Below are 14,596 nucleotides of genomic sequence, written 5' to 3' on the forward strand. Positions count from 1 at the left end.
AATGGAAACAGGGAGTCTGTACTTCCCTTATGTTTAGAAGAGGCTAAGTTGCCAATCTTTCACAAAAGTTTTGACAATGAAACAGATTACATGGAATCTTTGCCTAATTAAAGTGAGACATCATCATATGTTGTATATTTGGAAAGACTAGGTACTTTAGGTCAAATTTTTTTAGAAACAATTACATATCAGTATTAGACTTCATTGCACACAGCACCATAAAGTTTCTCTCTCCATCAGTGAAAACTAGCAAATCAGATTTCAGATCCATCAAAACTTGACTTTGATAGAGTTGGTTTGAGCTACTCCTTAATAAGAAAACTAATTATCAAGGAAGTACTAAGGATAAAAACTTGGCTCTCAATTTGGTAACATTCTGTTTAATATCCATCTCTAAAAGACAAAGCAAAAAAATATAATCTACAATCATCAAAACTTAGTTTGGAAGTTGATAAAATCAGATCAATGCACTGATTTGTATTTGGAAGGAAAAACAAAGAACTATCTAGTAGGAGGTAATCTTAGGAAGCACACAAATGGATAATCTATTGTGAAAATAAGTATTCATTTATTAAAAACAAACTTCAGAAGAACATACTTGTTAAAACATGGTAAACTTAGACAACAGAATATCAGGAAGCAAAAAGTGTGATAAGGAAGCAAGAATATCAGTTACTAAGTTATATTATACCCACCTCTTTAATTATACCCCTGGTTATCTTAAAATATATAATGGTAGCTCTAAGGACTCTAGACATACCTCTGGATTTATGGCATGATTTGCCTTTTATGTTTTATTGATTTCCAACTTGAAAAGTACAGGCCCAAAAGGTTGTATTTTATGATACTGAATCAAATGCATTTCTAGGAAAATTTCTCTCTTTTAATGTAGTCTATGAAATCTTCCTGTCTAATTCTAAAATTCTTATTTTACCTGCTTTGTTGTTGTTAGAAACTTTATCAACTGTTTAAATCCTCAGGCCATATTGCTCTTAAGGAGAAGATACATAGCCATCCAAATTTCTTCAACATTGCATCTTTGGCCCTCTTTCTTAAAAAGGGTTAGGTTCAGTTTAATTAATACTGAATTTTTTTAATGTGCAAAAATCTAAGTCTGCTTCTTAAAGCAAATAAAAGGAACAAAAATACGGCACCATTCTAATAATCAAACGCCAATAAAAATGGCAGCAGTACAAAGATCTAAGAAAATCTCAAATACAGCAGATTTGTAATTAGAACACCATTCAATGATTAATTTTTAGCAAGAAAAAGAAGCTTAATAACAGGTAAAAGAAACCAAATACTGCGTTATATTGAATACCAAGGTAAGTAACCATAACGAATCTTACAAATTCTCCAATATCATAATTACTTGCTTTTGAGTAACTCTATATAAGCCTCATTTTTTAAATTAAATGCCTATTCAGCAAAGCTAATTGGAACAAATACATTTATCCAAATTTACATCTTAGAATAATAAACAGGAGACATTAGTCAAGGATGAATTAAGAGAGTTCTATTCTTTTTCGTCATCTGTGTGATCAGGTGGCAAAGGACGTGCTCTGTGAAAAGAATAGAGAACTCAGTCACCTGAATATCAACTGCTAAAAAAAAAAGTTATCAACCTATATAAATCATGAAGCTTAATAGTGCAATGGGTCTCATCAAGTGAATAGAAATGAGAGAAAATTAAACTCCATTAGTTGACCAACACCTAAAAATTCCAAGTACCAGAGCAACAAAATCTTTATTTTACTTGTTAAGTTGTCAGATGAGTGTTTCTCCTTTAGGATATATTGCTATTTTTATTAAAAATGGAATCTCTAATTCTATAGCATCTTCTTTCAACAGGTTAAGTGGATTAATAAACAGTATAATCAATCCTTCATACAGTAAGGACTGTGTGATAATAAAAAAGCAAAAAAATTAACCAATCCATTTGAGCAGAGAAAACATACCAAGTTGTCATATTTAACTGTATGTCCTTTTGAACCATATAAACATATTACCTAATTGGAAAAAATCTCAAAATTGGTTAAGTTTGCATATGGTAGTTGCAGCTTTTGAAAAATAATTTACATTACCCCAAAGCCATTTTGTACTCATTACACTTTTTATAGAGGAAAGTCAATTAAAAACTTCACCATAATTCAGAATTTTAGAGCTGATGAAGATCTGTGAGATCTATTCTGAAATAAGCAGTTTTCAAATTAGATCCCATAAGCCTAAATGGTCATAGAGCTAGGTAGTGAAAGAAGGAAGCTAAAACAAAGGTATTCTAACTTGGTATGAGACTATCTTTGACTTACCTACTATTAGATTACCAAGAGGTCTTCATTGTGTTTTCCTGGAAGTAAATCAAGTTAACAAATGAACACGATCATAAGCCAAGCATACTTTTGGCAAGGACCTGCTGTACTTTACGTATCATAGTTCTTTCTATTCAAGGTGTTAAGTAGATAGTTTTTCTTGATTCTGAATTCCCTCCCATGCAACTGAAAGGAGTTTTACCCTGCCTCTGTGAGAAAAATAAAGCCATAGGAGTAGCCATGTTTCAGATTATAAATTAGGGAATTTATAGCAGAATTCCTTCTGATAAACTGATAATTTATTATCTACTATCAAAAATAAATCTATTGATTTACTATCAATAAAGAGATACAACTTTCTTCAACAAACAAATCTAAGCAAGGGGCCTAAAGGAATAATATAAACCTCTATTACTTAGTTTTATGTCACAAATTTTATTACACCATGGATCAAAATTCTTTATGAGAATATATGTGTAATTTTTCTCCATATAATTGAAAGCCTATAGTATAGGTTTTATTGTTATGATGATCAATGTAGTCATATTTGGCTACATTGCCAAATATTTTGTTTCCTTAGTAGAAGTCACAAATAATTCAAGAGGGTTGTAATATATTCTAGACCTAATATTGACTATTAGCCTGTCATATCAGAATGAGAAAGAACAAGGTACCAAACAGTGACAGGGAACTGGAATAAACTTACAGGATCATGAAAGCAAGTCTATTAAAATCCAAAATTTAGTTACTGTTCTATAGTTTGATATTCCTTTTAAATATCTCATAACAGGGGAGCCTGGCTGGCTCAGTCAGAAGAGCATACAACTCATGACTTCAGAGTTGTTAAGTTTGAACCCCATGTTGGGTGTAAAGATTGCCAAAAAGGTATGCCTGGTTGGTTCAGTCCGTGGAGCATTGATGAGTCAGCCCGTGACTCTCGATCTCGGGATTATAGGTTTGAGCCCCACATTGAGTGTAGAGATTACTTAAAAAAAAAAAAAAATCTAGGGTGCCTGGAGGATTAGTCAGTTAAGCATCCAACTCTTGATTTCAACTCAGGTAAGGATATCATGGTTCATGATAAGCCCTGCATTGAGCCCCATGGAGCCTGCTTGGGATTTTTCTCTTTTCCTCTCTCTCTCTCTCTCTGCCCCTTTCCCACTTGTACTAAATAAATAAACAAACAAACAAATAAATAAATAAGGTTTAACTTGATTTAACACTTTTTTTTTTTTTAATGTTTATTTATTTCTGAGACAGAGACAGAGCATGAGTGGGGGAGGGACAGAGAGAGGGAGACAGAATCAGAAGCAGGCTCCAGGCTCTGAGCTGTCAGCACAGAGCCCAATGCAGGGCTCGAACTGACAAACTATGAGATCATGACCTGAGCCAAAGTTGGTCGCTCAACCGACTGAGCCACCCAGGTGCCCCGATTTAACACATCTTAAGCCTATTATGGCCATACTGGATACTGTAACATTTAAGCATCAGTGTGTGAAAACATGAACCAAAAATTTCATGGAGTGTCTATTTCTTTAAAAAAAATTTTTTTTTAATGTTTATTCATTTTTGAGAGACAGAGACAGAGCTTGAGCAAGGGAGGAGCAGAGAGAGGAAGACACAGAATCCAAAGCAGGCTACAGCCTCTGAGCTGTCAGCACAGAGCCAGACATGGGGCTCAAACTCACGAACCGTGAGATCATGACCTGAGTTGAAGTTGGAGCCAGCCAGGTGCCCCTGGTCACATCATTAATTTTCAATGTTTGTCTCTCTTCAGTCTTGTACGTGAAACTCCCAGCAGATTTAATATTAGCATTTGTTATCTGGTGAAATCCTTCAGATTCTCTGTAAGTCAGTCCAATTGGGGACTCACATTTTCTGTGTTAATAAAGAGTGGAATTAATAGATCTGATGAAGACCTATGTTTTCCTTGTCACATTGGACTTCTAGTTGCCATATGGATTGGGCTTTAGAATATGCAATGGTGAACAATAGAGTTCTTTGGCCTGGGTCTAACAGTAGAAATATAGAAAAGCAAGCAAGACCACAAGGAAAATGGCTGCTAACTGTAGGGCACAGGTGGACATTGTGGGCTCAGACAGAGGACCTGGTATACTAGTTAAAGGAACGCGTGAATAAATCTGTGTCAATAGAGCAGTGCCAGAAGCAGCAGTCCCAGACTGAGCATGGCTACCATTCCCTTGCCCACGTTGGTCACTGTGCCCTGGGTCAGACTTGCTGCTTGGTGTGCTGGATGATCACAGGCTCCTGGCTGGTACAGGAGAGAGAGCCAGCAGGGTCTTAAATTGAGGGGCATAATGACAGTGATATGGCACCATGTGGCCACCCATGCTCACCATTCCCCATACCTCCAGTCAAATAATTTGTGTTTGAACCGCAACTTTTCCAAATTGCTTAAAGAGCCTGGATCCTATTATTTATAAGTCTATTTTTTACAAAGCAGCTTTCCTTGGCCTCTTTTTTTTTTTCAAGTAGCATTATTTTTGTCCCAATTCTTAGAAGTATGTTTGTTGTTGAAAGTTGGTAGCACTGAATGAGTAGGAGGAGAGGTTTTTACCCAGAAATAATTGCTATTGATACTTGGTATGTTTCTACAGCATAAAAATTGTACTTTTGAGTGCTGAATTTTTGCTTAACCTCTGTCATGAGCATATTCCTGACATTAAAGGCTTAAAAGCATGATTTAATAATCTTCTTTAAAAAGCGTGTACACTCAACTTTGTATGCATGCAGTTTTATTCGCACCTTGTTTTATTTTTAAAAATAAATTTTTTACGTATTTTTAGAGAAGTTGGAAATAAAAATACATATTTTTACGTATTTTTAGAGAAGTTGGAAAGAAAATACACCATGGTGTTAGTTGTGATTTTCTAAGTGATGAAAGTTTCTGGATTTTTTTTTTTTTAATTCTTTTTTTTTTAACGTTTTATTTATTTTTGAGACAGAGAGAGACAGAGCATGAACGGGGAAGGGGCAGAGAGAGAGGGAGACACAGAATCGGAAGCAGGCTTCAGGCTCTGAGCCATCAGCCCAGAGCCCGATGCGGGGCTCGAACTCACGGACCGCGAGATCGTGACCTGAGCTGAAGTCGGACGCTCAACCGACTGAGCCACCCAGGCGCCCCTAAATTTCTGGATTTTCTAACCTTTCTACATTGGTTATTTATTTCTTATAGAGGCTGAACTAGTGGTTTTTTGAGGTGTGGACATAATAGAATTGATGCTAGATAAACCAACATAGAAATTTCTTTTTTGAAAAAAGATTATAAAAAATAGTAAAAATTAAATAAAGACAGGAAGTTCATGGTTAATAATATAGCACTTATCATCTGATTGGGAACTGATCCTCTTTGGGTGACTGAAAGGAGTAAAAATAATACCTTTTACTGATGTTTGAAATTCGGGAGTGACTTAGAAGAGAGTAGTACAAGTTTGAAAAAACCTCTGGTTTCTGTTTTCTTATCTTTTCAGGGAGAAACTTCAAAGTTACTCAATTTCCACTTATCTTTTATTTTCAAGAATATAAGTATTTTCAGGCACATGGGTGACTCAGTCGGTTAAGCATCCAACTTCCGCTCAGGTCATGATCTCACAGTTTATGGGTTTGAGCCCTGAGTCCGGCTCTGTGCTAACAGCTCAGAGCCTGGAGCCTGTTTCAGTTTCTGTTGTCTCCCTCGCTCCCTGCCCCTCCCCCACTCGCACTCTGTCTCTCTCAAAAATAAATAAAACATTAAAAAAATTTTTTAAACAATGTAAGTATTTTCTTTATATTCCAGAATGTGAAACTTACTTTCTTTTCGCTTTTCCTAAGCCACTGCTTCCTGCCTCTTCAGGAATTCGATTCTCTTTGTCAGAATCTTTAGGGGACAGCCCAAAGAATTCTCCGATTCCTTTTTGCCACTTGGGAGTTGGGCGCACACAAACTGGATTCCCTCCGGCATACTTATTTTCAACTATAAAATATAAACAGATGGAAGTAAGTAAGAACTAAGGATACAACTGCCATTCCTTAAAGGGAAACAATTCTTTAACATCAAATCTAAAGAGTATATGGTATTACATTCATCTTAAAATAATTAGAAAACGTGAGATGACAAATAACTATTCAAATAGTCTTACCCATTGTCATATTAAAGCATGACACATTTTTTCCTAATATGAGGTAGCACGGTGTAGTGTAAACCACCAAAATTTTACTTAACAAAGTCATTTACTTAAAGCACCTGTGAAAGGCAAAACAAATATACAGCAGTGTGAAAGTTTCCACAAAATTAGGTTTCACTTTTCAAAGCTCTTGGCTCCTTTTCAGTTCATAAGGTAAATCCAAGTCCTGATTTTTTTAAAGTAAGTTCTACGTCCAATCTAGGGCTTGAACTCATGACCGTGATATAGTCACATGCTCTACCAACTGAGCCAACCAGGTGCCCCGATTCCTGATTATTTTAAAACAGTAATATAGAGGAAAAATTTCTGCCTCCTAATGAAATAATGGTTAGAATAGCAAGATGAGCAAATTACTGAGTCACTACATAGATCTTTTGCTTTAAACACATTTGTCACAAACTCTACCAGTTAAAGAAAACAAAAAGGGAACCTGGGTGGCTCAGTTGATCAAGAGTCTGACTCTTGATTTCAGCTCAGGTCATGATCTCCAGGTTTGTGAGTCTGATCCCTGGGTCTGGCTCTGTGCTGACGGTTTGGAGCCTGCTTGGGATTCTCCCTCTCCCTCTCTCTCTGCCCCTCCTCTGCTTTCTCTCCCTCAAAAATAAATAAATAAACTTTTAAAAAAAATAGAGATCTTTAAAATGCCTTAAGGGGTGCATTTGGCTAACATAAGTTCATTAAGGGCCTATTCAGCTGACTCTGGCAATACAACAGTGGACCAGACAATGGGATGTAGCCCTAACTGGAATTTAATGGTACAGGGTATGGAATATTCTCAATAAATTCATCACCTTTAAACTTTTGACCTACAGCTCCTTTATATCTAAAGAGAGCAAATTATTACATACATGCATATATTTTTTGCTAAGTTGTTTCTAATTTGGAACAGGGGGAAGTTTAAGTTAACTTAAGAACCCATGAAGTTCTTCACAGTGCTTTCCTGTATGTTCTTAACTAGGCCTTGTGGAATTAATCTTCCTAACTGCTCAACTTCCTAGGAAAGGAATGAGGCACCAGATGGCACAGTATTTTCTCAACCTCTCCTTGCACAGAAGGAGTAGTGTGAAGCTATTTCATCGGGCCAAGTTTTCCCTCCTAATGTCCCAAAGGCGGTATCAGGAGCTGCACAGTTGGAAAACACACACACACAGACATCATGCCAAAAAACAAACAAAAAAACATGCAGAAATGAAAACAAAAACGTTTAAGCTAAGCAGACAACTTGATTAGCAGGGTCAACTACTAGATTAATTCTTAATCTAGTAAAAGAGAGCTTAAATAGCCTCCTACAAGAAAAGGACATCTGTCAGTATTAAAAATAAAAACGCTAAACTAGGAAAGAAAAACAGGTTTGAAGATAAATCGTGTCCATCCCTAACCCTGAGGCCTGAGATTCTTTTCCTTGTGACCCCCAACTTTACCCCAACCTGTCAGGCAGCCAAAACCCCCTCACTGTATCAGAGGGCAAGAAAGAAACTCGAGTGTGAGAATCTCAGGAAAATAAATTCCAAGGTGGGTCAAGGGGCTTGCAGGTCAGGAGAACTGCGGTGCCCGGCCTGATCCTCTTTGGAGAAGGTTCCTCCAGAGGTTGCAGGGGCGCTTTTTACCTTTCCTCGACGAAAGCGATGCGGAATTACTGGCAGAAGTGGAGGAACCAAGCACCTTCCTGGGGGCTCGAGAAGCCACCACTGTGGAGAGGAAAGGAGGCATTCAAAACAGGGCTGTAAGGTTCCGACACCGAGTCTCAGTGCCACGTTCTCACCACGGTCCCCGACCCCGCCACCTGGTGAGGAGAGCCCCGCGATGCAGTACAGCAGGCCAACCATCCCCTGGCCGTGCCGCTCCTCCCTCTTGGTAAAGGGGCCAGGCCGCTGCTTCCCGAACGGCTGGACCATTTGGCTCAAAGGGCGGTGGGGAGCCCTGGCCTCTCCCGCTCGCAGCGGGGCTGCCGGGAGAACCCCTGCTCCCCACTGCCTTGCTCAACCTCCTCACCTTTTCTGTAGGTGCCTCGGACACTGTCCGCTTTAGTCCGCACCATATTCAAACGCGAGGAGAGGTGAGCAATCAATGACTTCCCAACCGAGGGTGTTTAACTGGACAAGGACCCGAAAACGAATCTCCCGCCACAGTTTATATTGGTCTCTTTCCCGCGCGCTCCACGGACTCTCCCGGGAAGCCGCTCCCATTGGTTCCGCGCCGTACCCCCGCAACCAATCGCCAGTGTCCAGCGATGACAGCAACGAGGCTTGGCTCAGTACCGTCCCGTCCATCAACTTTGCAGAAGCTTGTGATTCGTTCCCGCCCCAAGTGGGAGGTGCCAAGGTGCTTTTTCGGGGCGCCCCAAGAGTGAGTGCTAAGATTCTAAGTAAGGGAAATGGACCTGCTTTGAAAAGAAGACCCAGGAAAGACAGCGAGTTACATTTCTTCAAAAGTTACCACAGGGTGAAATCCATGTAATTGACTCCAGGAAGAGAAACTTGAAATGAAGCGGATTTTTTAATGAAAATCAAAATAAAGAACTTAAAAAAAAAAAAAAAAACCCTCAGACGAACTCTTTCTGCCAGGTCCATAACAAAACAATTCTATGGAATTTTAGAAAAGTAAGGTATTTATGAGGCTTTTCTACGTTTTTAGTCCGTATGGTAACTTGTAACTAAAGAAAAAAAAAACTGAGTAAATTGTATATATATACACACATAAAAAAGAACAAATTAATGAAACGTCTTCCCAAGATCCAAATGGTCTCAGAGTTCCTTAAAAATATGCCAAACGTGCTAAGGGTACATCCCTGGCATACAGTGATTATAAATCTAGAATAGGAACTCAACACTATTTTCTATCCCTATGCCTATCTTCTAATTACAATACCCCTGGGGAGTGATTTTCACTCTCTGAAAACCATGCATAAAACATGATCAGATGAGCTTGCCTTGGGATGTATTTTGTTAAATGCTCACTTGAAAGGCAATCCTAAAAGTGTATGCACGGCATTAATTCTCTCCAATAAATTATGCTTGAACTTTCAGAAAATAGGCTAGTCAGTACTTCAACAGAATCAACAACCACTTTGTGTTTTAGAATTAAAGAATCTTAAAAGATCTAGACAACAGGTGAAATTATATATTATATTACAATTACATTAATCACATTATAATTCAATTAATTAACTAATTATATTGTAATAGCAGGAAATGTATTGGAAATAACCTGTAGCTTTGTCTAAAAACCTTGGAGTCTAAGACTACATTAGAATTCCTACCAGAAAAATCAACAACCCTCAGGGTATTCCTTTCTTCTTTGTCATCACACACCTCTCAATACATAATCGTTCTTGAATGCACATTATTTCTTTTTCAGTTAAAGTGGCTTCTACAAAGGCCTGAATTACTTAATTCAAACTCATTTCCCAGGTCCCTGCAGAGATTAGAACAGCATAGAGAATCTGCTGGTCTTTCTCATAGTTCAGATGCCAAGTGAGTGGCCATAAATAATTGCAAATATACCTTTGCACACATGAGCAGTTTATTACCATAGCTATGTTTATATGTTTGTCTTTTAATAATAGGGAAGAAAACATATTAGGGTAAAAAATTAGGAAACAAGCAGTGATCTCTAGCAGATATTCTTTAAAAAAATATTTTTAACATTTATTTTTGAAAGAGACACACACAGAGTATGATCAGGGGAGGGGCAGAGAGAGGGAGACACAGACAGAATCCAAAGCAGGCCCCAGGCTCTGAGCTGTCAGCACAGAGCTCAATGCAGGGTTCAAACTCACCAACTGCGAGATCATGACCTGAGCTGAAGTTGGAAGCTTAACATATTGAGCCACACAGGCCCCCTGCAAAAGTTTTTAATTCCAATGTTTACTTTGAGGAAAGCTTCTCCTTTGAGGTTTGCTTTTCCTTTATTTAAATAAAATACAGAGAACTACGTGGTGTGAACTTGAAAATGTCAAAGGCCTAGGGCATTAAGAAAAGTTGTAGTACATTTGTATGAAATATCTGCCTAAACTTATAAAAAAAAAAAATCTTTTAAGTCATGTAAAATAGGTGTGCTTGCTTTGCTCAGGCAGAATGGAGGCACCTGGGTGGCTCAGTTGGTTAAGTATCTAACTTCAATTCAGGTCATGATCTCAGTGTTTGTGAGTTCAAGCCCCTCTTTGGGCTCTGTGCTGACAGCTCTAAGACTGGAGCCTACTTTGGATTCTCTCTTTCTCCCTCTCTCTCTCTCTCTCTCTCTGCCCCTTCCCCACTTGTGCTCTGTCTCTCTCAAAAATAAATAAACATTAAAATTTTTTTTAAATAAATGATAATCACTGTAAATAGCATTGCATTATATGACATATATTACAAACCAGAGATTGCAATAATTAACATATGCTTTAAATAAAAAGAATACCTTTATTCTTAAAAAAAATTTTTTTTAATGTTTATTTATTTTTGAGAGAGAGGGACAGAGCATGAGTGGGATGGAGCAGAGAGAGAGGGAGAAACAGAATCCAAAGCAGGCTCCAGGCTCTGGGTTGTCAGCACAGAGCCGGACGCAGGGCTGGAACTCATGACCTGAGCCAAAGTCAGATGCTTCACCAACTGAGTGGCCCACCTAGCTGCCCCATATTCTTTACAAAATTTTCAACGTTTTATTTATTTTTTGAAAGAGAGAGCACGAGCAAGGGAGGGCCACAGAGGGAGAGGAGGACACAGGATCCAAAGAGGGATCTGTGCTGACATGCTGACATCAGCAACCCTAAGGCAGGGCTTGAACTCACAAAGCGGGAGATCACGACCTGAGCTGAAGGTCAGCTCAATTCAACCAATTGAATCACCCAGGCACCTCCAGAATACCTTTATTCTTGAGGACCTAATAATTTCATCATAATTTATATGATGTGCTAAGCCCTATTGTAAAAAAAAAAAAAATCCTGTCATAGTCTCTGTCTTCAAGAAATTAACATTTAAAATGTTTGTTAATTAATTAACTAATTTAGAGAGCATGCATGCAAGTGCAAGCAGGGAAGGGGCAGACAGGGAAAAAGAATTCTAAGCAGGCTTCTTGCTGTCAGTGCAGAGTTGGATGTGGTGCTTGACCTCAGGAACCTTGAGATCATGACCTGAGCAGAAATCAAGAGTCGGACCTGACTGAGCCACTAGGCACCCCAAGAGGTTAACATTTAAATTATGGGAACTGAACAGATATAGAAAATGTAGAAGATTTTTATGAAGACACAAAATTTGTATCCACTGTTAATAAATATTCAGAGAGAATTTGGGTTTTTTTAAGCTAGAAAATCATATATTTTCCATTAGTAACAAAGACAATCTATACCCAATGTACATCAATACACTTATATGATTTCGATCATTTATATCAGTGGAAACATTAGCATAAAAAGGTGAAGCAGGAACCAATTAATGTAATTGCTCAGTCTAGATGGCCTAATGGGAATGAAGAACCTATAAATGTAAAACGAAGTCAGCCAATTAAATTTATTAATGGGGGCATCTGATGGGCTCAGTCAGTGGAGCACAGCTCTTGATATCAGGGTTTTGAGTTACAGCCCCACATTGGATGTAGAGATTACTTAAAAAATAAAATATTTTTTAAAATATATTGATGAAATATATCAGAGGACGTTAAAGCTCTCCAGTATAGTCTGGCTAAATTTTCATCAGTCCATCGTCCCAGTGGAGTAGAGAGTACTGACACACATGCAAGTTTGGTCTTCTTGGGTTGAAATACCTTTGACTCTTTAAAAATCACTGCAGCGTGGGCAAATAGGTTAAATAGGTGATGGGGATTAAGGAATGCACTTGTCCTGAAAAATTTAACAGAAGACCATGGGGGAGGGGAAGGGGGAAAAAAAAGTTAGGGAGGGAGCCAAACCATAAAAGACTCTCAAAAACTGGGAATAAACTGAGGGCTGATACAGGGTGGGAGGGAGGGGAAAGTGGGTGGTGGGCACTGAGGAGGGCACCTGTTGGGATGAGCACTGGGTGTTGTATAGAAACCAATTTGACAACAAATTTCATATTAAATAAATTTAAAAAAAGGAATGCACTTGTGATGAGCACCAGGTGTTAGACGGAAGTGTTAAATCACTATATTGTACATCAGAAACTAATATAACTGTATGTTAACTGTAATTAAACACAAAATTTAGAAAGAGAAGTCATTGTTGGCCAAAAAAAAGTATTACATAAATTTAAAAAAAAATCACTCAGAATTTATGTCAAAGTTCTTTAAAGCCAAATCATAACACCTGTTATATTACAAGTTTTTCCTCCTGGAGCTTCCTGACTTGTTTTGGCCCTCCTGGAAAAGACCTGGCTCAAAAAAATTAAATAGAAAAAGGTTCTTGCAGCGTGAACCTAGTATTAGACCATACAGAGTATTAATAAAACCACGACCACCAAAGCAAATCCCTGAAGCAGTTATTCTAGCTTGCAAGTGCTATTTTAAATGTTTTGCATAAACTAGAGCAATTTTTTTTTAAGTTAGTTTATTTTGAGAGACAGACAGAGAGAGAGGGTGTGAGCGAGCAAGAGTGCAAGCAAGCAGGGGAGAGTCAGAGAGAGAATCCCAAGCAGGTCCCGACCTGCCAGTGAAGAGTCCTAGAGCCGGCTGAATCCCAGGAACTCGGAGATCCTGATTTGAGAAGGAATCAAGAGTCCCATGCTTAACCCACTAAACCTTACCCAGGTGCCTCAAAACCAGAACAAGTTAAAAGCTGGCCTCTCAGATTACAGTTTTGTTTTATCTTTTCCTCGACTATAGTTTTTATAGGTAATTACACTGTCTTCTCAACCGAATTCCTGATTCTCGAGTCCTACATCTTACCATGCAGAAAAATCAGGCGCAGATTAGCTCCGGTTCCAGCATAAACACACCAGGAAGCGGGAAGGAGGAGGCGGCACACGTGGGAGGGATCTGTGCTGAGGCGGTACAACCGCGAGGGGCGGTGCAGGCTGGCGGAACCCGCGCGAACGAGGTTGGTGTTGCGAAGGGGACTAGTCCAGTGCAGGACTTAGGGCTGTTGGAGCCCAGCTGGTTCCGGCTGGGAAAAATGGCGGTGGCAGGGGCGGTGTCCCGCGAGCAGCTGGTGGGCTGGTGTACCCAGCACTTAAGGAAAACTTTCGGCCTGGATGTCAGCGAGGAGATCATGCAGTGAGACTGGTTGGGGTCTGAGGCGGGAGGGACCTCTGGGATGTGCACTGGCTGAAAGGGGAAGAGGGGAAGACTAAAAAGTTGATGAGAGTGAAGAAATATAGAAGGGCTGCTGTGGGACTCTAGGCGCCGAATTTGACCTCCGGCTTTACAGTGCAGCTTCTGGGACAGGGTGTCAGGCTCCACAATCGGTCGGTGGGGCCTTTTTTCTTAGGAAAACTCCAGATCTCTGATAACTAAACCTGTAAGACTGTCCCTGGAGCCAATTTCCTGATAGATTCTGCAGAGAAGGGCCAAGCCACATTATCTTTGCAAAAATTCCTTACTTTGAGCATTTGAGTTTGCCCGATCTGCGTGGTGTTTAATATTAAATAGGACCTGGACTTTAAATGGAGGCGGCTGAAGTAAGGTGCAAATAGCTCCTGACTGAGGAGTCCCAGGTTCTATTTTCTGTTGTCATTTACCACTTTTGGAATCTTGGGCAACTTTTTTTTTTTTTTTTTTTAATATTGGGCTACCTAATTTTCCTCTCTGTACCTTAATTTCCTCATGTGTAAACTGAATACTGAGCAGAGTTTATCTTTAATACTTTGATTCCTATAAAATGGAGATCGTGACATAATTTAGTATTTTTTCTTTCAATTGATGTAACATATTTGTTGCTCTGCTGCATAACATGCTGTGGCCATAAAGGCTCTTGAGACCATTGGGTTCCACGTGGTTGAGGAATGCTGACTGGGGGAAATGTAGGGTGTTGTGGGAGCACGGAGTAAAGGATTCCCACTAAGATTTGAGAAACTTGAAAGGTTTACTTCAAGGAATCACTTTCACCTGAAAACTAAAGGGTGGGTAGGTGGAAGTGCAGTGTTCAGGCAGAGGGGGAAACTTCTTTAATAGTTGGGCTTGATCAAGGAACCTGCAAGTTTTGTTTTTTTT

General features: G+C 39.0%; 2 protein-coding genes across 5 annotated transcripts in view; one reads left to right on the plus strand and one right to left on the minus strand.

Moving 5' to 3' along the window:
* Positions 1-548: 548 nt before the first annotated feature.
* Positions 549-13,457, minus strand: PCLAF (PCNA clamp associated factor). Of its 3 annotated transcripts, XM_049611768.1 has the most exons (6): positions 13,334-13,457; positions 8,486-8,873; positions 8,101-8,181; positions 6,120-6,282; positions 2,310-2,347; positions 549-1,562 (listed from the first exon to the last, which is right to left on the minus strand). In XM_049611768.1, the coding sequence occupies exons 2-5, from the start codon at positions 8,529-8,531 to the stop codon at positions 2,335-2,337; spliced, it is 303 nt and encodes a 100-aa protein (XP_049467725.1). In that variant the 5' UTR covers positions 8,532-8,873; positions 13,334-13,457; the 3' UTR covers positions 549-1,562; positions 2,310-2,334. The 3 variants fall into 3 exon arrangements, with proteins under 3 accessions (XP_049467725.1, XP_049467723.1, XP_049467724.1); XM_049611766.1 differs by lacking the exons at positions 549-1,562; positions 2,310-2,347 and adding an exon at positions 3,104-4,187; XM_049611767.1 differs by lacking the exons at positions 549-1,562; positions 2,310-2,347; positions 13,334-13,457 and adding an exon at positions 3,104-4,187 and having other exon boundaries at positions 8,486-9,633.
* A 56-nt stretch (positions 13,458-13,513) lies between these two features.
* The window catches only part of TRIP4 (thyroid hormone receptor interactor 4), a 67,507-nt gene continuing 66,424 nt past the window's right edge, over positions 13,514-14,596 (plus strand). The window contains exon 1 of one of the 2 annotated variants that reach the window (XM_049611737.1): positions 13,514-13,660. In XM_049611737.1, the coding sequence (XP_049467694.1) occupies positions 13,560-13,660 (101 nt within the window). In that variant the 5' untranslated portion in view covers positions 13,514-13,559. The remainder of the gene's footprint in view (positions 13,661-14,596) is intronic. The other variant, XM_049611736.1, reaches the window with a different exon arrangement.

The sequence above is a fragment of the Panthera uncia genome (assembly GCF_023721935.1).
Source record: "Panthera uncia isolate 11264 chromosome B3 unlocalized genomic scaffold, Puncia_PCG_1.0 HiC_scaffold_1, whole genome shotgun sequence".
NCBI classification, from domain to species: domain Eukaryota; kingdom Metazoa; phylum Chordata; class Mammalia; order Carnivora; family Felidae; genus Panthera; species Panthera uncia.